This window comes from Pteropus medius, unplaced genomic scaffold (assembly GCF_902729225.1).
Source record: "Pteropus medius unplaced genomic scaffold, Ma_sr-lr_union100, whole genome shotgun sequence".
Taxonomy (NCBI): Eukaryota; Metazoa; Chordata; class Mammalia; order Chiroptera; family Pteropodidae; genus Pteropus; species Pteropus medius.
In genome coordinates, this window is record NW_024342469.1 from 5,650,047 (window position 1) to 5,674,916 (window position 24,870).

Consider the following 24,870-nt stretch of genomic DNA (forward strand, 5'->3'; position numbering starts at 1 on the left):
CTATGGCCATGCCACCTGAACAAGCCTAATGTCTTATCTCCGAAGCTAAGCAAGGTCGGGCCTGGTTAGTACTTGGATGGGAGACCACCTAGGAAGACCAGGTGCTGTAGGCATAAATAATAATAATTAAAAAAAAATTAAACCAGGTCTACTTATATCACAGTTGCCCCAGCAGTAATCAAAAAAAGGTAAAATTAATAGTCAGTGAAGGAAGAGTATCCTCAGGTTGAGGCTGAAGGGTCCATATCAAAGGAGTAGAGGCAATCTTCAATGAAAAAGGCGAGATATTCTGTGATGAGTCAGACTTAGTTCACGATCTTTAAGAGTTTTAAAAAACTGGCAAGAGAAAATTTGTACCACACAAATACCATCAAAGCGATCTGATTAACAATGATCTTGGTCCCAGCAACCCACTTTGTTTGATAAACTGTTACCAGACGGCAATAGTTCACACCTTTCTCCTCCTGCACAAACCAGAGATGGTACTAAGAGCTTTGTGCAACAACGTGGATGGATATTGAAAGTGTTATGCTAAGTGAAAGAAATCGATGGAAAAGGACAATAACCATATGACTTCACTCATGTGCGAGATATTAAAAAAACAAAAAACAAAAAAAAAAACTAAAAGACACAGACAACAGAATGGTGGTTACCAGAGAGAAAGTGGGGTTGGGGGAGGATGAAGAATGTAAAAGGGGTCAAATATATCATGATGGAAGGAGACCAGGCTTCAGGTGGTGAATGTACCTGAGTATACAGATGCCATATTATAAGGTTATACACCTGTAATGTTATTAACCAATGTTACACCAATAAATTTAATTAAAAAACAAAAACAAAAGAACCTTGGGAGTTGGCCAAGTCTGAATTAGACTCCATTTATTAACTGTGTGACCTAGACAAAGTAACTTTAACCCGTCTCAATTTTCTTATCTGTAAAATGGAAATAATTTCTGCCTCCCAGAACTGTTGAGAAAATTAGCTAAATTGCATAGGCTCTGTGTATGTCAGCACCCTATTCCCTTTCACTCCCCCAACACTTTCTCTGCCATCCCCCTTCTCTATGCATATAACATCATGGTCTCCCAAAGAACTGTAATATTAAGAGGTGCAGGAAGAAGAAGAGCCCCAGGTGTTTTGGCCCATACCTCATTTAGTGCATCGTCTTTGTCCTGGCAGACTGCCAGAAGATATATGGAGGCTCTGAAGACCACAAGTGGAGGGCGCTCACCCTGGTCCTGCAGAGACAGGAGGAAGCTTTGCACAGCCACAAATAACTCTGCCTCTGAAACAAACCTGTTGACCAAAGAGAGTCTGAGTGAGAAAGCTGAGAAGGCTGTCTGGCTTTGCCACATCCTCCTCTAGCCACTGTCATTCTGTCCCAGCATGTCCACCACCTAATGACACCTTGCTCAAAGAGCGTACCATATATACTTACAAAGCATTATCACATGCACAGCACATGGCTCTATGCTTTGTGTAAGGCTCTATTAGGGACCAGAGACTCCTCACTCAAACCGAGAAGGTAAAATGTCAGCCAGCTAGACCAACATTGTCAAAAAGAAAGGTGCTACTTCTGGGGTTCAGGAGGCCCCACTCTGATAGCCAGTCTACCTCTCTCTTCTTGTATTTATCATTAAACATATGTGTGTTCAATGAACTAATTTCTGGGGGAGGGAGATGTCCATGCTTGTATGTGCAAGGAAGATGGGGGTTAAGAAGGAGACTGACTTTTCACTACATATCCTTTCACACCTTTTGAATTTTCTACCATGGGTATGTCTCACCTTTCAGATTAAGTACCAACTAAACAAAACAAAACAAAACAAAACACAGACAAAAATTTTTTAAATAGGTAACACTACATGCAATGTAGTATCCCAGATTGTTCCTGGAACAAAAAAGGGACAGTAGAGGAAAAACTGGTGAAATCTAAATAAAGTTTAATTAATAGTATTGTACTCTCTTACACATAGTCAATGATTTTCAACAAGAGTGTCAAGACCATTCAACTGAGAAAAGACAGTCTTCTCAACAAATGGTGCTGGAAAAATGGGATACCCACAAGCAAAAGAATGAAGATGGACACTTATTTAACACGATATAAAAAAAAGAAAATTAACCCAAAATGGATCCGGACCTAAATCTAAGACCTAAAACTATAAAAATCTTGGGGAAAAAACATAAGGCAAAAGTTTTATTTGTATTTGGCAATGATTTCTTGGCTATGACACTAAACACAGGCAACAAAAAATAGACAAATTGGACTTTGTGAACGTTTTTAAATTTTGTGCATCAAAAGACACTATCAATAGAGTAAAAAAGGCAATCCACAGAATGGGAAAAATTATTTGCAAATCATATATCTAATAATAAATTAATATCCAGAATATATAAAAAACTCCTAAACCTTAACAATAAAAAATATCAAACAATCCAGTTCAAAAATGGGCAAAGGACCTGAATAAGTATTTCTCCAAAAAAGATATACAAATGGTCAATAAGCACATGGAAAGATGCTCAATATCACTAATCATTAGAGAAGTGTAAACCGAAATTATGAAATTAACAGCTTCATGTCCATTAGGATGGGTACTATCAGAAGAAAAACAGAAAATAACAAGTGTTGGTGGTGATGTGGGGAAATTAAAACCCTTATTCACTGTTGGTGGGAATGTAAAGTGGTAAAGCTGCTGTGGAAAACAGCATGGTATTTCCTCAAAAAATTAAAAATATAACTACTAGATGACCTAGCAATTACACTTCTGGATATATACCCAAAAGAACTAAAAGTAGGGTCTCAAAGAGATATTTGTATACCCATGTTCATAACAGCATTATTTACAATACCTAAAAGGTGGAAGCAACTCAAGCATCCATTGACAAATGAAGTGATAAGCAAAATGTGGTACATACATACATTGGAATATTATTCAGCCTAAAAAAAAGGAAAAAAATTCTAAGGTATGCTATAGCATGGATGAAATTTGGGAACATTATGGTAAGTGAAATATGCCGGTCACAAAAAGACAAATACTGTATGATTCCACTTACATGAAGTATTTAGTACAGTCAAAATCTGGGACAGAAAGTAAAATGATTGTTGCCAGGGGCTGGAGGAAGAGAGAAATGGAGAGTTATTGTTTAACAGGTATAGAATTTCAGTTTTGTAAGATGAAAAGAGTTCTGGAGATGGACAGTGGTAATGATAGCACAATATTATAACTGTATTACTACTGAATTGCACTCAAAAAATGATTAAGAAGGTAAATATTACATTTGTGTATTTTACCATAATGAAAAAAATGGAAAAATAGTAATGTACAAACGTTGGTGTCTTAGTTTGATAAATGTACCACCGTTAGTAATAAGAGAAAATAGGTGAAGAGTACAAGGGAATCTTTATTCTTTGCCACTTTTCTGTAAATCTAAAATTACTCCAAAATAAAATGTTTATTTAAAAAATGACAAAAATTATAGCCATAATATAAATATTACGCCACCAATAAAATTCAGCTCCCAAATAAGGTAGACCTACTAATAAACGTACTAGCATGGAAAGGTGTCTAAGATATATGGTAAATTAACAAACAAGTTGAAGATCTTATATATTATCCCAATCTGTATATTTTTAGAAAGGAGCACTTATATGTTTGTTATGCACAGATGAGTTCACAAAAGATACCTAACAGTAGTTAACTCTTGCAGGTATATGGAGAAGTATTTGAACTTTACGCCCAACAATTTTGCTTGAATTTTTACAATATGCATGATTTTAAAAATAAGAAAACTTTTTTTAAAGAATCACATAGGTCAAGTGATTTTCAATAAAGGTGTCAAGACAATTCAATGGGTGAAAGAACTGTCTTTTCAACAAGTGGTGCTGGATCATCTATATTAGCTACATGCAAAAGAATGAAGTTGTAACCCTGCCTCACACAATACATAAAGGTTAACTCAAAATGGATCATAAACCTATATTTAAGAGCTAAAATTATAAAAGAACTGTACAAAAAAATATAGGAGTAAATCTTCATGACTTTGCATTGGAAATGATTTCTTAGAATCAACCTCAAAAGTACAAATGACCAAAGAGAAAAGACAACTTTAATCAAAATTAAAATTTGATTTCATCAAAATAAAAAAGTTTTGTGCTTCAAAGGATATTATCAAGAAAGTAAAAACACAACTAACAGAATGCGAGGAAAAAAATTACAAATCATACATCTGATAAGGGACTTGTATCTAGAATATATAAAGAACTCTTACAACTCAACAGTAAAAGACAACGGAGTTAAAAAATAAGCAAAAAAATCTCAATTTCTCCAAGAATATATACAAATGGTCAATAAGCGCATGAAAAATGTTCAACATCATTAGTCATTAGGGAAATGCAAATCAAAACCATAATACAAAAGTCACTTCACACCCACTGGGATGGCTATAATGAAAAAGATAGAAAATAACAAGTGTTAGCAAGGAAATGGAGAAACCAGAACCCTCAAATATTGCTGATGGGATCATAAAATGGTGCAATCCTATGAACACAATTTGGAGGTTCCTCAAAAAGTTAAACACAGTGTTACCATATGACTACTCAATTCTATGACTGATATATACAGAAAAGGATTAGAAAACAAGTACTCAAATACATGTATATGCATCTTCACAGCATCACTATTCACAATAGCCAAAAGGTAGAAACAGCCCAAATGCTTGTCAATGGGTGAACGAATAAACAAATGGTGGAATATACATACAATGGTATATTATTCAACCATGTAAAAGAATAAAGTAATAATACATGCTACAAACACTATGCTAACTGGATGAATCTGGAAAACATTATGCTAAGTTGAAGAAGCCAGGCACAAAAGGTCATATGTTATATGATTCCATCTGTAGGAAATGTTCAGAATAGAGCTATCCATAGAGACAGAATGCAGATTGTTGGTTGCCAGGAGCTGAGGAGAAGAATGAATGGGAAGTGACTGCTTGACGGGTATGCGGTTTTACTTTGGGGTGATGGAAACATTTTGGAACGTGATAGGTGGTGGCTGCACAAAATGGTGAATATACTAAATGCTACTTAATTGTTCACTTTAAAATGCTTAATTTTATGTTATGTGCATTTTACCTCAATAAATAATTTTCTTAAAGCTTAAAGATAGTCTGATTTTCAAATTTTAATAAATTGTATAGTAATTCTTAAACCAAAGTAAATCACTGACTTATTTTTTGTGAACAACATCTTCAAGGATACCAAGGAATTCTCATTAGCATTGTGGACCTGTCTCTTAGCACTGTGACTACCCACCTGTCTTCACATCCCCCCCACAAGATGTGAGCCCCTCAGTAATATACCCCATTTCTCACTTATCTCTTGTGACCCCAGTGCTTAGCACTAGCCTTGGAGAAGATGCCTCTAAATATTTATTGCACTGAATTGGACTGCAGACATGGGTCCCAGAACCTACCGCCAGCCACCAGCTCTGAGCACTGACCTGTCCTCATGAATGTAGGCCAGGTAGAAGAGGAGCAGGATGCAGTACTGTCTCTGGCGAGCAGATCCCTCCACATACTGGCAATCCAACAGGAAGTCAAGGCTTTCGGGGCTCCGGCTGCTTATCTGGGGCAGCCCGTGCTGCAAGAGCTCAGACACTGCAGAGAGTTCTGGGGGAAGAAACAAGTGGGAGAAAGCCACACAGAGAACACGGGAAGCAGGTAATGGGCACATGAGTATCTACTATATGAAGAGTACCGCACAGGGTAGCAAGCATACATGCAGGATAAAAGGAAATCAGAATCCCTTCTTCCTTTATGCAACTTTCAGCCTACCAGGAGAGACTAAAGGTAACACGTGGAAGGACATGGACACATTTGTTCACTCATTTGACAAATGTTCACTGAGTGACTACTTTAGGGCAGGCTTTGAGACACAGGCTCTACCTCCAGGAGCTGGCAGCTGGTGGGAAACAAATAGACATGGAGATATAAAGTGTAGCATGAGGAAAATAGTTAATAATGTTGTAATAAATATGTAAGGGGGAAGAGGGGTATTAGATTTAGTGAGATGATCACGTTGTAAGTTATACAGATCTCTAATATCACAATGCAGTACAACTAAAACGAATATATTATTGTATGCCAACTATAACTGAAAAAAAAACTCATTAAATTGTACAATGTAAATACGAGCAACTAATTGTCTATTATATTTCAATAAAGCCAGAAAAAAAAAAAAAAGCCAAACTTCATTACCTGAAATGAAAAAAAAAAATAGAAAATGAGAAAGATAACTGCAGGACATGTGATCAGTACCATGTTCAAGGTGGAAGAGAGAGTCCTCGTGCCTCCTGGAGTGGGGAGAGCAAGCTCAGAGAGAAGGGAATTATGGAGGGTGAGCGGAAACAGGCAGAGAAGGAAGAGAAGAGAATCCTAGGGAAAGGAAGCAAGGTGTTCAGAGGCCCAGAGGCATAAGAGGATGTGTCATGTTTATGGGGTGGCAAGGAGTTCAGCGTGACTGGAGCATCAGTGAATAGATGTGTAGTGTCTGGAGTTGCAGAACTATGTGATGTAGTACCTAGACTGAGAAACCTTGAATGCTGAGTAAAGAATTTGTATTTTATCCTGAGAGATTCCTAGATTTCTTATGAAACCTGTTTCATAAATAAATAAAAATAAAAATAACAAGGTATTTTAATACCAAAGAATATGAAAGAAAAGGACCTCAGAACTAAAAATTTGAATAAAGTCAACATTATGGAAAATTCACTACATTACCTTTACTTTCTACACTTCACCAGACCAGAGAAAGCTCCATCACTGACTGATGATGCCTCAGAGACTGATGTTTGGGGACCATGGCTGAGGGCCAGGGGAGTTAAGATGTTAAGATCTGGTTTTCAGATAGATCTTTCTAGTGTGGGTGATGACTGGTTGGAGGCTGAGAGATTAAAAGACACACAAGTTGGAGGTCAAAGAAAGGGTCAATCCTGCCAGTACAATGGACCTAGGACCAAGGGAGGATGAGAATGGAGACTGTCACACAGCAATGTGGTAGCAGCGCCAGGTCAGGTTTCCTAATTCTAAGTTTAGTGCTTTTTCCACCAAAGCACAGAATGAGAATTATGATAATAATAAAACTAATATCCTGGAGCCTTGCACATCCACCTGCCCTCTCCTCTGATACATTAAAGAAGCAGTCTCCATGTAAGTAAGGTTTGTTATTCCTTCTAGTGCTCTGAGTTTTGATAAGGTCTTGGGTTCTAAGTGGGCAGATACATGGGGCTCCTCCTATTCTGACAAGAGAGGGAGCTGCCAGCAACAGTGGGGCTGGCACTGGTGAGCACAAGAAGCTGTTGTGATGTGGCTCCAACATGGCCTTAGGCTACCACCACTGGAGAAGTCATGGTGCTATTCCCTCTGCAGGCAAGACCCCACCTGAACAGGCAGAGAGCTGTATACCAGGCAGAAAGGAGTGGCCGGTATAGCAAGAAAACTAGGAGCCAAGCCATGTGGAAGGAACAGAAATGCTTGCTTGAGCTTCTGTCTCTCTCAGTACAGTGTCTCAGAAAGACAAAAGAGAAAGAGGTTTGGGGAGTCAGGAGAGATGACATGGTCTTCATAAATATCAAAAGAGGAAACACAGCCAGCACCAAGTCTTACCCACGAAGATATATATTTTGAATGAATGAATAAAATAATGGTTAAATTGTTTTATGTTATACCAAGAGAGAGGTCTAGTATAGGGGAACTCCTCAGGGTTAAGAACATATCGTAATCGTCACTATACCCACAGCAGCACCTAGGCCTCCCCCAGCATGTAGTCAAAGCTCACTGAATAATCAACAGAAGGAAAAAGTTCCAGCTCTCAGCCCTGCATCTGCTGTTCCCCCTGCCTAGATTCTGTATGGGCCTCCTTTACCTTATTCAGGGATCTTTGCTAGCACCTATCCATCTCTGACATCGAATCTATGTGTTTTTCTGCCTCTCCCATTCCATGAGAACAGGACTTTGTATCACTAGCTCTATCACCAGAGTCTGGAATAGAGTCTGGAACACAATAGATATTCAAGAAATGTTTCTTGAATGAAGGAACAAAGAAGTAGAATAGGCTGTTCAAGATATTGTATGCAGGGGTCTCTGAAGGTAACAAGCAGAAAAGAGGTCTAGTGTGGGGGATATTGCGGAGCAGGTGGTCAGGGGAGGAATTTGGCTCGATAAGCCTCAGGGTCCTTCTCAACCCTTCGACTCTGGGGGTCCAGGAGCCTTGGATTCTATCATTTTCTGATTCTACTATCTCGCCTCCCTAGAAATCAGCCTATAGTTCCATTATTCCATGATTTCATGATTCCTCTGGGTACCTTCAAGTAAAAAGGTCTTATTACTGTGCTGATTCACTACCTAGCCAATCAACATGGCATCCAGACTCTAAAAGACCACCATGGACCTCAGGAGTGGTCAACCGGCAGCATCTTACCTTCTTGGGAAGGTGGTCCTGTCTTCTCTGGAGCTGAGAGGAGGCTGATGCACAAGTAGTAGAGGAAACTGGAACACACCTGGTTTAGGGCTGAGTGACTTAGAGAGAAAAGACAAGGAGAGAACAAGAGAGAGGACATTGCTACTTGGGCTGGGACAGCATTATCCCTGCTGTGTACTAGGGTTCACTGCTTTATGCCAGAGCCTAGTGAAATTCTAACCATGGCCCTGGTAGAGGAGATCTGGAGGTAACTGTGAAAAGTAAACATGGAACCTGCTGCCCACAGTTGTAAATCAGGCACTTGGCACATACAGGCATTCAATAAAAATTTGCTGAAAAAATAAATCAGGGAGAGCTACTAAGTTCCAATTTAAGTAAACATACAAAAAAGTGTTCCTGCATCAGGAAAGAGCTAGGGCGTCCTATAATGAGAAGAAGCTGTTGAACCCAAGATGGGCACGCAAGGGGAACTACAAGCATCCAAAACTGTGACTTTGAATCCAGATGGATGCCCGTATTTTCTCAATACTGGGTGTTCCATTCCGAACCAAGGAGTGTTAGATATTACACTGCGTTCACCTTGTGGGCTATAAGCAGTCATAAATGGAACCTGCCAAGTAAATGCAGAGACAGGTGGCAAATTATAAACAGAAAGGTGAAGAAGGCTGCTCTAGAAGCCCAGCAAGACAGACTGAGGTGGCAACCTCTCTACTTTGAACAAGAGATTTTCTCCTCCAGAATTGCTGAGCTGGCTATGACTAGAACATAACTCTTTTTTGATGGACACTGCATCTCTTACCCTCTGAGAGCCTCGGTTTCCCCATTTGCAAATGAGGGGTTAGACAAATGATCTCTAAGAACTCTTCCAGTTCCGATGTGATAGGTGCTCAACTAATTATCACATGAAATGAGAGCCATTCCAGAGCCAGATTCAATAAAAGCTGTAGAAGCAAGTCCAGCTCCTACTACCAGGTGCTGAGTGATTCTGACACTGTGTCAATCCCCTCATAGGCTTGGTCCTATGACCAAACCACACCAGTCAGAAATTTCCACTTGTCTAGTCAAGAAGGAAACTGTCTCTTTGGCCACTAATTTTGCCTGGGATGATACATACCTCAGTCCACTGCAAAACCTGGCCTTCAGTTCCAGAGTTAGTCGTATGAAGGATGAGGCAGCTTGGGAAAAGTGGGAAGAAAGCAGAGAGTGGTTTAAACCAGTCTTGTTACAGAGATTCCCAAGTCTGGGTGGTGACAAAGAGTACTAGTTTTGAAGTCATGCAGACCTAGGTTCAAATTTTGCGCCATCACTATCTAGTAGTGTGATTCTGGAACATTTATTTAACTTCTCAGAATCAGTTTCAATATCTATACCTCACAGGTTGTTGTAAAGCTAAGATAAAACAGTATTCCAAACAAGGAGAACACCAAGAGTTCCCCAACACCTGCTCCAGAGTGGGGGTACCCTGTATTCTATCCTGAGGCTAAAGTGTATGGCAAGGAATTACTCTCTCAGAGTTTCACAGCAACTTTGAGACAGCAGTTTAACCCATGATGCTCCCGGGGAGGGAGCGCCCAGCATGCCTGGTGGAAGGGCTTCTTCTGGCCTGGTCTCTCAGTACCTAGAATTTCCCCAGCCCTACTCCAGGTCTCCGCCCACTTACAGCTGGCAGCATCTGCTTCCCTCTTTTCTCTTGCAGGTCGGGCCCCTGGTCCTGTTGTGACTTCGTGCTGCACAGACCTCCACACACATAATAGTCTTTCTCTACATCCCTTGTTCTTTACTGCTGCCACCCTAGAAATCTACACATCTGAAGCTGCACTCATCCAGCACCCTAAGACTGGGTCTTCTTGGTTCTTGACGTATGGAAGGCAGGAATAGTGGATGAAAGGAAGGAAAGAAGTATGTGTCCGTTGTTACAATGACTAAGGGGCACACACAGTCCTTCAGGAAATCTCCTTGTTATCGCAATTAATTCTCATTATTATCACCATGTTTTGAGGACACTGGAGATAAATTTGCCCAATGTCAATAATCAAGTGAGGGATGAAGGAAGAACCCCAACTCACATGTTTTTCCCTCTTCCATGGCTTCCTGCCCTCTTCTAGAAGCTCACTCACTTGATACATGGAATAGTTTCCAAAGGGCTTCCTGTGCTCTGTTCTTTTCCTGGAGAGAACAAAGATCCCTCCAAACTGGGACAAGGGACCTTCCCAAGATGACCCAGATCATCAATCAGAAGCTCCCTCAAAATCCTAAGTCAAATTTACAACTGCAGAAACCACACCCTCATCTCCCCAGCTGTCCTGGCCCCTCTCCTTCCCAAAGACCTTGCTCTGCTGAATACCCAGGAGTCTCTCTACTGCTCTTTCCTATCGGCTGATAATCAGAGTAAGTTTCTAGTCCTAGGAGGTAGAAAAACCTTTCTTAACTCCATGTCCCCCTCCAATTATATTCCCATTTCTCAGATGGCCAACAAGGTCCCACCTGACTGAGCCCTGGCTTCCTCACCAGGTAGACTTCCCACTGCATGCTACATGACAAGATTAAAAGAAAAGACATTAAATGATAACGATAAGAGGCAAGGATAATACAGAGGTTAAGAAAGCAGGCTCTAGAGCCAGATTCCCTAAGTTAGAACCCTGAGCATACCACTCGATTGTGACCCTGAGAAGTTCGGCCTCTCCTGAGCAGCAGTGTCCTCATCAGTAGAATGAGGATAATCATAGTACATACTTCCCAGGGTTCTTCTGAAAACTAAATGAATTAATATGTGTAAAGCACTTAAAACAGTATCTCACACATAGTAAAAATTTAATAAATGTTAATTATGTTATTAATTATTACCTTTCTCCTTCCCTTTCTGCTTTTGGCTATACCCACTGCTCATTCTCACCATCACTACCACTTTCTAAAGAAAATAAAGGAAACTCTGACTCTGATTCCAGGCTTATTCTGCAGACTGAAGTATTTATAGGGTGACAACTGGAGAAGTAGGAAACGAAGGTTTATTTTAGGGAGAAAAAAATGACTAATGAATGAAGATAATAAACAGATGCAAGAAAGCCTAGAGAAAACTAATGAAGAGCCACTTGAGTTCAATTTTAAGAAGGCACTTCCATTATAGTTAGAAAGCAGCTTTCACCAAGAGTGCTACCACTCCCCTAAAAGGTATTTGAAAGTATGTGGGGATGTTTTTCAGTTTTCACAATGACCGAGGGCACTTCTGGCATTCAGTACTCAGGAGTCAGAGATGCTAAACATCTGGTAAGGTCTGAGGGAATATGGAATATGACAGTAATGTGGAAAGAGGTGTGGGCTCTGAACTTGACACTCTCAGAGAAGTATCAATAAATTTGAGAGCTGCCTTTAAGGACTTCACTTTCTGGATGATATTTCCTTCCATTCCATACTGGGCAATAAGCGGATACTGATTCTGAACAAATATGTAAACACTCCATCCATGGGTTATGCTCTTGGAGTATCTGAGCAGCTACCTAAGGTGCCTGCCTCCCTACCAACTTCCATACTTGCTTACTGCCTACCGAGCTTCTTGGAGAATTTCTCCTTCATGTGGGGAACGATGACAAAGAGGCTGTGTAGAATCGAGAGGAAAACTTCCATCAAGGCTGGGTGAGTGGCCTGCTCCAAGTGCTTCTGCAAAGAACCAGGAGGGAGAACACAGCTCACCAGGACTGAGCTTCCGAAGAAGAAAAGTCATCAGCAGAACTGGCATCGAATCTGGAATGGTAGACTAAATCCTTTTATTAGAAGGGTACAAGAAAAGCTAGGGAATCTGAAGTCCACAAGCCTACCTCCAAGGCTTACATCCACCACTAATAAAGTATGTAAGATACTTGCCCTCTCTAGGCCTCTGTATCAAAAGAGTAAAACACAAATAACAAGTCTTACCTCCCAGAAACAAATGAGATCCGACGTGTAAAAAGGGCTTTCTAAATGATAATACAGAGTGACACTTATGTGTCTATTACTAGCCACAGTAGTGGTAGTGGTAGTAGTGGTATAGTTTACCAACTGCCTTCGCATTTATTTTTCATGTGATCTTTGAACAGTCATGAGGCAGCCTGATGGAGTAGACGGAACTCTGGATTAAGAGTAGAGAAACTTGGGCTCTAGTTCAAGTACTGCAGAAAGTCGCTGTGTCCTGGGGGCAGTCACCCCCACCCCTCTCAGTGTCTCAGTTCTCTATCTGTAAATAGCCAGGACCTCAGATTGGTTCTTAAAGATACTTTCCTTTGGTTTTTAAACTAGTGTTTTTTAAATTAGAAAATACATGCCCATTAAAGAAAATGTGTGAAATATAGAAAAGTAGAAAGCAAAAATAATTCTATGATCTAATTCTAGATCTAGCTCTAACACTTTATAAATCTAGGGGGAAGACAGAGCAGATGAAGACACCAATGTGAACTGCTCAAGTGTAACTGTTCATGTATGCCAGTCAGGGCTGCAACCTATGGCTCCCAACAGTTACCCACCTGAAGACACCAGCATGCTGGCTCACAGGCTTCTTCAAGGAAAAGAGGTTCTCTCCTGTTAGAACCAGAGCATGCTTCCCTGATGCCACCTGCTGTTCCCAGGTGCCAGTCTCGACTAACAGGAACTCTACAGGCTCGCAAGATGTCCAAACCTCAAAAAGGACAGGACTCACACAAAGTCAGCTGGGCAGGCAACAGCTCTGGACCCAGATCTTTCTATCATCTCCATCTCAAATCAGCTCAAAATGAAGCTCTTCCAGACCAGGTCTCTCTTCAGAGAGGCTCTCTCTCATTTTTGAGAACACACAAATGTGTTCCTTAGTGAAGCCTGGATCACAGACTTTTACCTCTGCTCTTTACTGTGCAGAAGGGCACGGGTTCAAATCTCAGCACTGTCCTGCACTTGCTTTATAACCATAGGAACATGACAACTTCATCTTTAAATTGGGGGAAATAGTAGCACCCATCTCACAGGATCATTGGGATGATCAAATCAGGTAGTGAATATAAGGCATTTAATACACCATAAACATTACCTATTTATGATTTTATTATTATTGCTTCCTACTTTTTCTTAAGAGGCATCTTATTAGTTTTACAACAAAACACTACACTTTGTTTTTAAAACCAAAGGAAAAGTGGCTACAAGAACCACCCCAATGAGATACTCCGAAGGTCCAGTTGAGTAGTCACTGCCTTGCATCTCTAGGCCTGGCTCACTCTCACATTCTTCTCCTCTCCACACTTCAATCTGTCCATGGCTCAGGGGAACCCACCATCACCATGGGGATACAGAGGGAGTCACAGGCACTGAGAAGAAATTCTGAAAAGGCCTCCAAGGTGTCTTCCTTCTTGGCACTGGGAGCTGTGAATGGATTCTCCTGGGCCGAAGGCTCACTCTGGAATTCCACAGCCAACCTGGAAAATCAATGTGTGAGTATGTGCACTACTACGTATGTACCTTGAAGGTTAATAGCATCTGCCCAGGGAAATGCTTGAGCTCAGGGTTCAGATCTCCTATCAGCAGATCTGGAGAAAATTTAAGAGGCCTCAACAAAGGAGACTCTGTCCTCGGCTACCTCTGGCTTCATGCTCCCCAACCCCTCTCCCAAAACACATGACTACAGGTACTTCCCTGAACATACCATCCTGTTTGCTGTTTCACATCTCTGCCTTCACATATGCTACTCTCTACCTGGAAGGCCCTCCATGGATTTGTGACAATCTAATGAATTCCACATACATACATAAAACAGTCTCTTCTTCAATAGACCGTGAGCTCCTTGTGGGAGACTGGCAAGAGCCAATCTGTCTTCTCTTTGTCCTTCCACTGCCTAGTACCAGGCACACAGGAATATAACAGACACTGTTAACGTGAACTGAACTAACCCAACAAGCATTCAGTGAACCTGTAGGGCTAAACTATTTGGGAAGAAGAACAAAGCTGAATGAGACACAATCTCGTTGCACAGTAACACAAACTTGACCAGAAGGCAATCTTTAGAAACCTTCCACTCGAACTACCTGTCCTCAAACCTCCACATACCCCCTCCACACCCACACATATCCCCGAACCCCACCCCAGCCAAAGTCCTCTCTATGCAGCGAAGCATTAGAAACCAAGTGCTGCTTCTAGAACATCATTCTTTTTGTGATTCTTTTCCATTCCCACCCTCCATACTACTATTTCAGACCACAGAGGGCCCCTCACCTGCAGGCATTTCTAAATCCCTCCAGAGCACTCAGGAGAAACTTTCCCCTTCGAAGAATGGTCTTCTCCAAATCTCTGCTGGAGGCATGGCCCTGAGGTGAGGAGAGGAGAGGCGACCTGTTAGTTAAGTGCCTCCTCTGTGCCCCAGTCTGTGGTTGGAGGACTACAGACCTCCTCCTCCCACACTGGAGTCTGGCATTCCTGCACACCTAACACTTTCCAAGGGATCTTGGTTATAGCCTCGCAAATCTAGCCATCTAATAACTCCTCTAAAAGTGGTAGAAAGGCAAACCTTAACCATCTGTGCCCCTGTGAACTGCAGGACTGGCTCTTGTTTTATATGCAGAAAGCTGTCACACACTGGTGGACATTTGCCTAACTGTATGTAATGCCCATGTTAGTTGCTTCAAAACACACAAAAATCCTCATCCCATCAACTGTGATGAACTTAGTTTCCAAAGTTAATCTTAAAAGACATAATCAGTATTCACATTAACAGCATCTTTTCTGATATTTCAAGTACATGGACCATTAAAAGCCAACAATTACAACACATTGCATGTTGGTCATATTCTTTCTAAGATTCTAGTCAATCCAGCCTTAAATAATTCTGTGAGCATGCTTACTATACCTGCTTGGATAATATAAAAGACAAGTGTGTAGTAGGTTTGGGTACAAGCTCCCTGAAATTTACTATCCAAAATCAAGTACTTGCCACTTTTGGATCGTAGAGAAAAATTATTTAACCCTTGTGGCTTCAGTTTTCTAATCTCTAAAAATGAGGATAGCTATTATTAAGCCTCACAGCTCTACGGTTAGGAAAAAAAATAACATCTCATTGTAGGTATGTGGTGGGCATGAGAAAAAGTTATAAACTGTCATACAAAGGTAAAGCTTCTAAAAACACATTACAGCATGACCTCCAGATGGCAGTGCACTAACCAAGGACCTCCGGTTTAGTGGGGTCTGGGAAATATCGGCACACCGGTTCAGCATGGCTTCAAGCAAGGCCCGCAGTTCCCCGTACTGCACAGGTGGAGCACTCTGATGGTCCTTCCTGCATCCAGAGAGACAAAGGCAGGCTTAGGGCAAGATAAGGTACTCCAAGATACCTTCAGGTTCTGGGGCATGGCGGGGCAATGCAGTTGATGGGAACCTGCGGTTGATCAGACCCAGATCAGGTCCAGGATCTGCTGATAAAAATCCTTGCTCCAACACTTGTCTAGCTGCATAACTCTGTGCATGTTCCTCATTATCTCTAACACTGTTTCCTCATCTATTAAATTAGAATTAGTAGTCCTCTCCTCATAGATTATTCTAAGATCAAATTAGATGATGCATGCCACTTAGCACGATGCTTAATAGATACTAAGTCCTTATAAATGACAGCTATGAGCATTATTATTAAGGATACAGAGGGTTTTCTCACTGAGAAGGGCCTCCTGGTGAAAGAAGTTCTATCTAGAACTGAAGGTGCATCAAGAGATGTACATGGCCACTGTTCTCAAGTAAGTGATAAGCTCTCTTGAGGAAGAGAGATCAAATTTGCTCTGTTACCCTGATGAGTTAAAAACTGGATGAACAGGTAAATGTTATAAGGACCCAGATTATATTTTAGCCTAAGAAAAAACTTTCTAAGAGTCAAAACTCTATAGAGGTAGAGGAGATTATCTAGGAAGTAGGCTCCCCATTCTTGGGGATTATAAGCAGCGACTGGAAACTGCTTTTGGAGAGTCAATCATTCTGAGTGTGGGGTAAATGTGGAAAGTAACACTTAGGGTCAGTTTCAACCCTCATATTCTATGAACTCAGAGGAGACAAGAGTCATTGTCTAGTTTAATTGTAAACACCAAGTATCCAGGGACTAGTTCTATTTTCTCACTTTACCTAAACAGAACTAGATGCATTGTAAATTGATGTTAAATAAAAAAAAGTGTTGAATGAGTGACTATTTGACAGGGTATAAAGTAGCTGTATTGGTATCCTAGGAATGCTGTAATAAATTATCACAAATTATGTAGCTGAAAACAACAGAATTTATTTTCCCATAGTTCTGGGGTCTAGAAGTCTGAAATTAAGGTGTTGGCTCCCTCTAAAGGCTTTAGGAAAGAATCCTGCCCTGCCTCAGCTTCTGATAGTTGCCAGCAAATCTTCTCATTGTTTGGTTTGTAGCTGCATCATTCCAATTTCTGCCCCTATCTTCACATGACCATCTACCTTCTGTGTGTGTCTTTATCACTATATGTTCAAATCCTCCTCTCCTTATAAGGGCACTAGTCATTGGATTTAGGAGCCCATACTGTATGATCTCATCTTTACAGGGATGTTATTCAGCCCAGTGCAGTAACTAAGGAGAAACCTATGTTAACCCTCATCATTGGGCCGGTTTCGAACCCTCAGAGTTACCTGCTGAACCTTCTAACAGGCACTCAGTATATAGTTAAGGCTTGATTTCTCCCTTCCTTCTTCATTTCTGGAAGCTCTAAGTTTCTATCCTACAGTCATTGTTAAGCCCTGGTTCCATCATCTTTAAATTCTTTTCAACAATTCTCACTCTTCGCTCTTCGTTCCATTTGTGCTTCCCAGAGGCTCTCTGAACGGCCCCACTTCAGAGGGACCACCTCAGTAAACATTCTGGGAAATCAAAGTCAAAAGTAAATAGTCTAAGGATTAATAACCAGTCTAATAGTCTAAGGATTAATAACCAGCCTCCCACTCATCACTCCCCACAATTTTGACCCAACCAGCTTTCCAGTTTCTTCATGTACTCCTCCTCTTCACACAATCTGCTGACCAGACTGGCTACGATACCCTCAGTAATCCCTAAACTTTCCCATTAACATGTTTTAGCTAATCCTGGTCCTTCCACAAATCTAAATCTCTCATCCCTCATAATATAGCTCAAATACCCTCTCCTGCCTGAAAGGTGCTACTGGCTCCTATAACAATGACCTCCTGGAAGAGTTTCAGCTCTGCAGGGGCACCTCTGATTGACTGTTCTTGCTCTATGCCTTTGTTACCCTGTATTCATCTCGCCCTCACTGGAATTCATGCTCCAGATTTAGAGATTCGAATCCAGGAAAGGATAAAGGGGGAAAGAGACAGACAGAAGTCATTGTAATGTAAATGTTATTTTGTTTCAATTTTTAGAACCAACCTAGAGTCACATCATGGAGACAAATATGGTTTAAAAAGAGAGTATAAAAAAAGAGACTATAAATATTAACAACCTTTACAATGTAAAATTAAAAGCACAGCTGACTAACACTGAGAAGTAGAAGGTTGAGAAAAGAAAGGAAGAGTTGGGGTGCTAATAAACTCAGCTAACCAAGTGGGGAGTCAAGAGATATTGCTTCAAGTTAAGGGAACAAGAAACACAAGTTTTAAGTGTATTATTTAAAGGTTTGAAGACATGAGAAATTAACTAGCAAAAGTACCAAGGAAATGTAGAGAAGACAACAAAATGTGAACTAAATCTTTGTCTTTCTTACTGGCAAATCAGTAAATGTCTTAAATTGACAAAAAGTAAACAGCATTATGAGAATATCGTTTACACTTAGAGATATAATTACCAGAACTAAAACCAAAAATGAGTTAAAATTAGTTGCTTTTAGGAAGTGGGGGACAGGGATTGTTCCATTTCACTAGAAATCTTCTGCATTTATTTTTTTAATATATTACTTAGATTTTTTTTAAGTGAAAACATAGAAACAAAATAAGTTACTATATAAATAAATCTAGGTTTCCTCCATTATTTTTTTTTCCAAAATATCAAGCATCTTGCTAAAGAATAATTTCCCATCTTGACCCTAGGGTCTCTTAGTCTGTCCATTTTAACATCATGCACGACTATCTATTAGCAGCAAGGCATACAGCAGTGAAAAAAATGACAGTCCCTGATCTCTTGGAGATTACATTATAGTGGGGTGGGGCGGGAGGCGAGGGGACAAAAAACAAATGAATAAACAAGAACTATCAAGTGTTTGGTAGGTGCTGTAACAGCCTAACGGCTCAGTTAGGGGAAGGATGCTCTGAATGAGACCTGGATGATGATAAGAAACCAGTCATGCAAAGATTTAAGGTAAGAGTATTTTAGGTGGAAGGAACAATTAATTAGTAGAAAGGAAGTGGGGGAAAAGTCTAGATTAAAACAAAAGACTGAGAAAAAAATTACATCCATGAAATAAAACAATAAAATGCTGTTTAAAAATGCAGAGAAATGGAAAGAATTTTTTCATATCAAAAATATGAAAGCAGAAATAAATAAGGGTTGAAGGATAAAGTCAAGAAAATCTCCCAGAACCTAGTACATGACAAAAAGATCAAAAACTGTCAGAAAATTTTTACAAATTAGATGAGCAATCCAGAATATCCAACATCTGAATGGCAGTTCCAGAGAGAACAGAGTAAATAAAGTATTGGAAAGAAAAGAATTCAAGAAAATTTCCCTGACAAATAGCCTCTGCAAGTTTCCTTGGCCTTGACCCAGCCCTCAGGTATACGCAGAGGTGGAAAGTTCAGCCTGCCTGGGTCTCTCACCTCAGAAAGGCCGAAGTGGCCTTCACTGCCTCAGCAGCCACCTCCAGCACAGGGCTGCTCACTGCCTCTTGGAGGGCACGGCTAGCGTCTCTGCACATGGCTGAGCTTGTGAACAGCTTGATCTCCTCTGGCTGCCTGAGAAATGGTAAACAAGGAAAGAGTGAGTGAACTCCTATCATGGACTCCACCAAGAAAATACTTCACTTTTTCTTTCTCCAGTCTGGCCCCTACAGGCCTGATGCTCCACTGTTTTGCTCACCGAGCCAGGATCTCAGCAAAGAGCAGCAAGCCCTGCTTATGCAGCTCTGTGTTGTTCATCCGCAGACTTCCCTGTAGGCTCCTCACCACTGACTCGATTCCTGCCTCAAAGTGACAGGGCAGAGGCAGGGATCAGTGCTTGGCAGTTCCTTCACTGCCTGCCCAAGACAGATGAGAGTCTGTGCACAGCACATGTTTGCTGGCAGCTCCTTATGGAGGGGCCCTGACAAGATTGAGCTGATGGGACAGGACTGTGAGACCTGGAGGACGGGCCCTTATCAGATTCATCTCCCCAAAACTTAGCACAAGCCAAAGCACAAGCCCTGGTACTTGAAGAATTTAGTGAATATTGACTGAGCTGTGCCTTCTCCACACACTTCTATTCCTCCTCAAAGAATCAGAGGACCTCCACTCCTCTCGGAAGCCTTCCTTGAGCTCCCATACTTCCTGTACTTTCCCTCTACAGGAGCCCTAACCAGCTTGTTTACATTTCTATCCCTTTCCAGAAGATAGGGACCATGTTAGATATATCTCTAAATCTCCAAGTCCCAATCTGGTACCTGGCATAGAATAGAAACATAGAATATAAAATAAATGATTGAATGTGCCCAATCTAAAAATCCATATGTAATATAAAATATCCCAGACAAATGCTTCCTTTCTTCACCAGGAAGGAAGAAAAGGGACAGTTTCAAGAAATTTTGAAAGGATGAATCAGCAAGACTTAGGGACCAACTAGATGGATAGATATCTGGAGCATAGGAGAAAATTAAATCCAAGGCTGAATAACACTGTTCTTAAGGTTCAACAGGAATTCATTTACTAATACAAGTGCCCTTCTCTTTCTAAACATGTATACTTCTGCTAATCAGTGAAGAGTAGAACTGTCTGGATATTACTGCTTGCATATGGATCTGGTAATGAATTTGAGCAGATGGAAATAACCAGACCCAGCACGCCCCTCCAAAGTGTAGACTAGCTCCCCATCACTGCTGTGGCTACCCAACTTCAAAGTGCTGTCCATCCAACCCAGAGCTAGTCTGGGACCCCCACTACCAACCGTACACCGTGTGGCACTTGGAAAAGAAGAGTGGCTCCTCTGCCAGAAGTATCAAGCAACTGTAGCTAGACCAGACGAGCACTTCACTGGAAGAGGAAAGATGCTCAAAGAGGAACTCTGGCCAGAGAGAGGGAAAGAAGACAATAAATGACAGCTGTGTGGTCATTATCCTTTAACTAATGCTAGGTCCCTGGATTTATTAAGCATCTCACCCGTTACTGCATCTGTTTGTCCACCCTCTCCATGAGACATGATCATTAATTCACAGATAAACCTGGAAAATGCCCTCAGGGTTATGGTCTAACCTCATTTTTTAACAGATGGGGAAACTGAGACCCAGAGAGAAGTATTGTTCATGGCAGAAGTGGGACTAGAACTCAAGTCTCCTAATTCTCAGATTGAGTAGCAGCATGATGCAGAGAAAAGAATTTTTAGAGCCAGAGAGGCTTGATTTTATATCCCTTCTCTGCCAACGGCTAGATTTGTCAATTAAAGTAGTTATTTCCCTTCTTTGATCCTCAATTTTCTTATCCTTAAAATAGCGAACATAGGTGAAAACCCGAATGTGGCAACATTACAAAACACCTGAGGGCATATTTCCTGGCTCATAACAAGCCCTCAAGAAACATTCGTTTCCTTTGCCTTCCTGGTTCATGGGTCTTTCTACCATCCCATACGAGGGGCTGATTCCTAGATGGTCAAATAAATGACAAACATCAGTAACAAATTGCTCAAGGTCATATAAGAAATCTGTAGCAAGAGAATTCAGATGTTATGAGGCCTACTTTCTAGAGTCTGTCATGTACAACTGAACCTGCCAGCAAACAATCCCTCCGGTATGTATTACCAAAGAACCTCAACAGGATTGCTGCTGCTACTGTGACTCAGGGTTTCCAGTTAGAACTCTGGGGTCCTTGGAGGAGGTTAGAAGGGGCCACCTACCTGGGATGTCAGCATGGATGAAGGCCGGGGCATGCTTCGCTGGGGAGTGGACCAGCACTGCTGTTATACAGTGGGCACTGGCCACCTGCAGAATCTCATCTCTGGAGAGGAGAAGCTGGAGAAACAGGCAGCAAAAAGTGCTGCAATTACACCACTGCCAGGACCAGAAGGAAGCAGCCTGAATGCCTTGGGACAGAAGCCCTAACTGTCTCTGAATCCCTCCAGCATTACCAGTTGCCAGGCATGAAGATGCTCAGGGAGGGCACTTGTGGATTATGGAAAAGAGTCTCCATGAACAGCAGCAGGTGAAAAATAGAACAAAAGAACACAATGGCACTAAAATCATCACCAAGAAGGGCTCAGGCCTTCACTGACAAAAGTACATTCACAGCTCTCATCTAGTTTTGATGTTTGCAACAAGACTGGGACATAAAATGGGACAATTCTACTAGGAGACTCACTCTACAGTGTGTGTAGAAAAGGGTTACCATAGCATGCCTGAGACTGTTATCCTTAGAAAGTCCTGCCTGCAAGGTTGGCCAGTGATCAAGTTTGGGAAGTTGGATTTCAGGAGAGTTCTCATCACTTCCAGAACTGATAAAAAGTCATTCACTCTGACTAAACTATTTGTACAAAAAATATAGTTTGTGTTGAACACCTTTCTTTCTAGGAGTCTGGAACTTTGGTATGTGCTAGGCAGAGGGTGCCTACATGACCAGCCAGCCCCCAATAAAAACCTTGGGCACTGAGACGATAATGAGCTTCTCTGCTAGGCAACATTTCATACTGTTGTCACCATTTATTGCTGGAGGAATAAAGTGCATTCTGTTTGACCACTGGGAGAAGACTCTTGGAAGCTTGTGCCTGGTTTCCCCCCGGACTTCGCCCCATACACCTTTTCCCTTTGCTGATTTTGCTTCGTATTCTTTCACTCAGTAAATCATAGCTATAGGATTATACACTGACTTCTGTGAGTCTTCCTAGTGAACCACTGAAACTGGGGGTTGTCCTGGGGACCCTCGACACACAGAGGAAGGAAATAAAGCTCATCAAGATTAAGTACTCCAGGCCACACAGCTAATAAGTGGCAAAGCTAAGGCAAAAACCCAGGTCAGCCATGTCCAAATCTAGGAGTCTATCTACAACTGAAATGCCTCCTCATCAAAATTTTAGATCAGGTTACTTCTCTACTCAAAACATTTCAATGAGTTTCTACTGTATAAAATCCAAACTCCTATTGGACACCGCAGCTATTAGGAATCCCTATAACACTTTCAGAAATCAAGGAAAGAGTTAACTGCAACCACAGATTTTAAGTATAGTAGATACTGGCCTTCTGGGGGGAAAGGATGAGTAGAACATATATCACAAGACAAAGAAGAGTGTGTCTGGTTTTAGAGTTTCAAAAGAAAAGGACAAAGTCATACATGTCTGGTAGAGATGCAGCTGAGGACTGAAAGCTTAAACCCATCTCAGTCATGTCAGACTTAAAAATGGACACATGAGGAGCCTTTCTGTTAGTACATAAAGGAGTTTCTAGATATTAACCTCTATCTTGTTCTCTTTTATATAGGAAGTAACATCTATTTTAAGATGCTGAGGGTGGGGGGAGAGGGGAGGTAGATGGGGTCAAGGGGGTCAAATATGTGGTGACAGAAAGAAATCTAACTATAGGAGGTGAACACACAGTGTAAACATATCTATGCCTTACTGTTAAAGTGTATAGATGAAACTTATTGGATTTCGTTAACTAATGTCACCATAAAAAATTAATTAATTAAAAAAAATAAGATGCTACTGATGTAAACCATTATTTTATGTACTACTAAGAAAGAAAAAGAGCTGTAATTAAACGATGACACACCATGGACAATAAAATGTCTCCCAACTTCAGAGCTGTTAAGACGTGGAGAAAAAATGTGTCTTACAAAAATGATATTTAACAAATTAAGCAAAACAATAATTCTTAGTTTAAAATGTACGTATTTTTTGTGTTGAGAAACACTAACTCTATATTCCTATCATAAACAAAATAAATTATGAAAATCTGTCTTTTAAAAAATCCTAATTATTTACCGTGATCGACTTTTCCTGCTTAATCTCCAATCTCATTTTGGGCCACGCCTCTTCACCTCCCACCCCCATCCATCCCACTGTTTCTGGAACACATCAAGCATTTTCCTTCCTCTGGCCTTTACTTGCTGTTCTACCTGAAACACTTTTCTGCCCACTCTTCATATCACTAGCTTATTTATTTTCAGCCTCATTAAGGCATAATTGATCACTGGCTTTAATTCTTCAAGTGCCAGCTCAAATGTCAACCCTTCAGAGAGTCCCTGCCTGACCACTTGACCTGTAGATGGTATTCTCCACTACATCTCCTCCCTCTTTATTTCCTTTAGAGCGCTTACCACAATCTATATTTACTTTGCTTCTTCATTTACTTGTTAAATATCTGCTTTCTTACTAGATTCTGAATGGGCAAGAAACTCAACTGCTTGTATACCATAATATTCCTAGTGCCTAACACAGTGATGGACACATCACATTAGTGTTCAGTATGTGTTCGACTAAATGTAAAAGCAGAAACATAAACATTGACAATATGTTCCCAGGGACCTGAATTTTCGGAGAATAGCTGATTATCAGCCAAAAGTGGGAAGGACTTGCATTAGACTCTGATAAAAATGCTGGAATAGAAATTAGGCTACATGCTGGTCTTATCTTTATTTCAATTTTTGATATTTTGTACATCATAAATTTTTTTGCATTAACTTTGATTTTTTAAAAATATTGCATTAAAATATTATTTATCTAGACTGCTGAGTTTTTTAGCACTCCCTTAAATTTTGCACCTAAGCAAGTTAAGTGCCTCGCTCACCTACCTGAGTCCCAATCTTACTAGTTGCTGTAGTCAAATAAAATGCTGATCATCCAAAATTGCCAATGGATGAAGGCTAGGACCTCAACAAAGTTCTCTCCCCCTAGGGAAGCGCTCTCTAATCTCTATCTTTCCCACCATCGTGCTGTCTTGGTGCACTGTGAGAACAGAAGACCCTGTACCCCTGCTGAGAACAGGATCAAATGTTCTAACCAGATGCTACCATGAACATCAGGATGGCAACAGCAAAATGAACACAGAAAAGAACCCGATATGAGATTTCTTTTTTGGTCAGAGACACAGGACTTGCTCTTCAGAGTTCGCAAGCCCTGCATGGATCGTTCTAGAGGCATCCCAGAAAAACAAGGAGGAGCAGTTTGCTCTGGATTTTTAATACCTAACTCATTTTTCCCCAACTGTCCCTTTTCAACTTCTGACCAGGGTTACTCCTCCTTCCTGCAGAAGGAGTCCCACAGTCTAGTCAATCAATGATAGTCCTGCTAT

At 40.9% G+C, this 24,870-nt stretch overlaps 1 protein-coding gene across 1 annotated transcript in view; it reads right to left on the reverse strand.

Annotated features, from left to right (window-relative positions):
• Nucleotides 1-24,870, reverse strand: part of MEI1 (meiotic double-stranded break formation protein 1) — a 57,858-nt gene that overhangs the window by 23,448 nt on the left and 9,540 nt on the right. The window contains exons 8-19 of the mRNA XM_039863329.1: nucleotides 21,486-21,600; nucleotides 20,544-20,660; nucleotides 19,485-19,584; nucleotides 19,226-19,360; nucleotides 15,629-15,743; nucleotides 14,687-14,778; nucleotides 13,752-13,893; nucleotides 12,025-12,136; nucleotides 9,597-9,657; nucleotides 8,483-8,580; nucleotides 5,505-5,673; nucleotides 1,149-1,296 (exon numbers count right to left, since the gene is read on the reverse strand). Of these exons, the coding sequence (XP_039719263.1) occupies nucleotides 1,149-1,296; nucleotides 5,505-5,673; nucleotides 8,483-8,580; nucleotides 9,597-9,657; nucleotides 12,025-12,136; nucleotides 13,752-13,893; nucleotides 14,687-14,778; nucleotides 15,629-15,743; nucleotides 19,226-19,360; nucleotides 19,485-19,584; nucleotides 20,544-20,660; nucleotides 21,486-21,600 (1,404 nt within the window). The remainder of the gene's footprint in view (nucleotides 1-1,148; nucleotides 1,297-5,504; nucleotides 5,674-8,482; nucleotides 8,581-9,596; nucleotides 9,658-12,024; nucleotides 12,137-13,751; nucleotides 13,894-14,686; nucleotides 14,779-15,628; nucleotides 15,744-19,225; nucleotides 19,361-19,484; nucleotides 19,585-20,543; nucleotides 20,661-21,485; nucleotides 21,601-24,870) is intronic.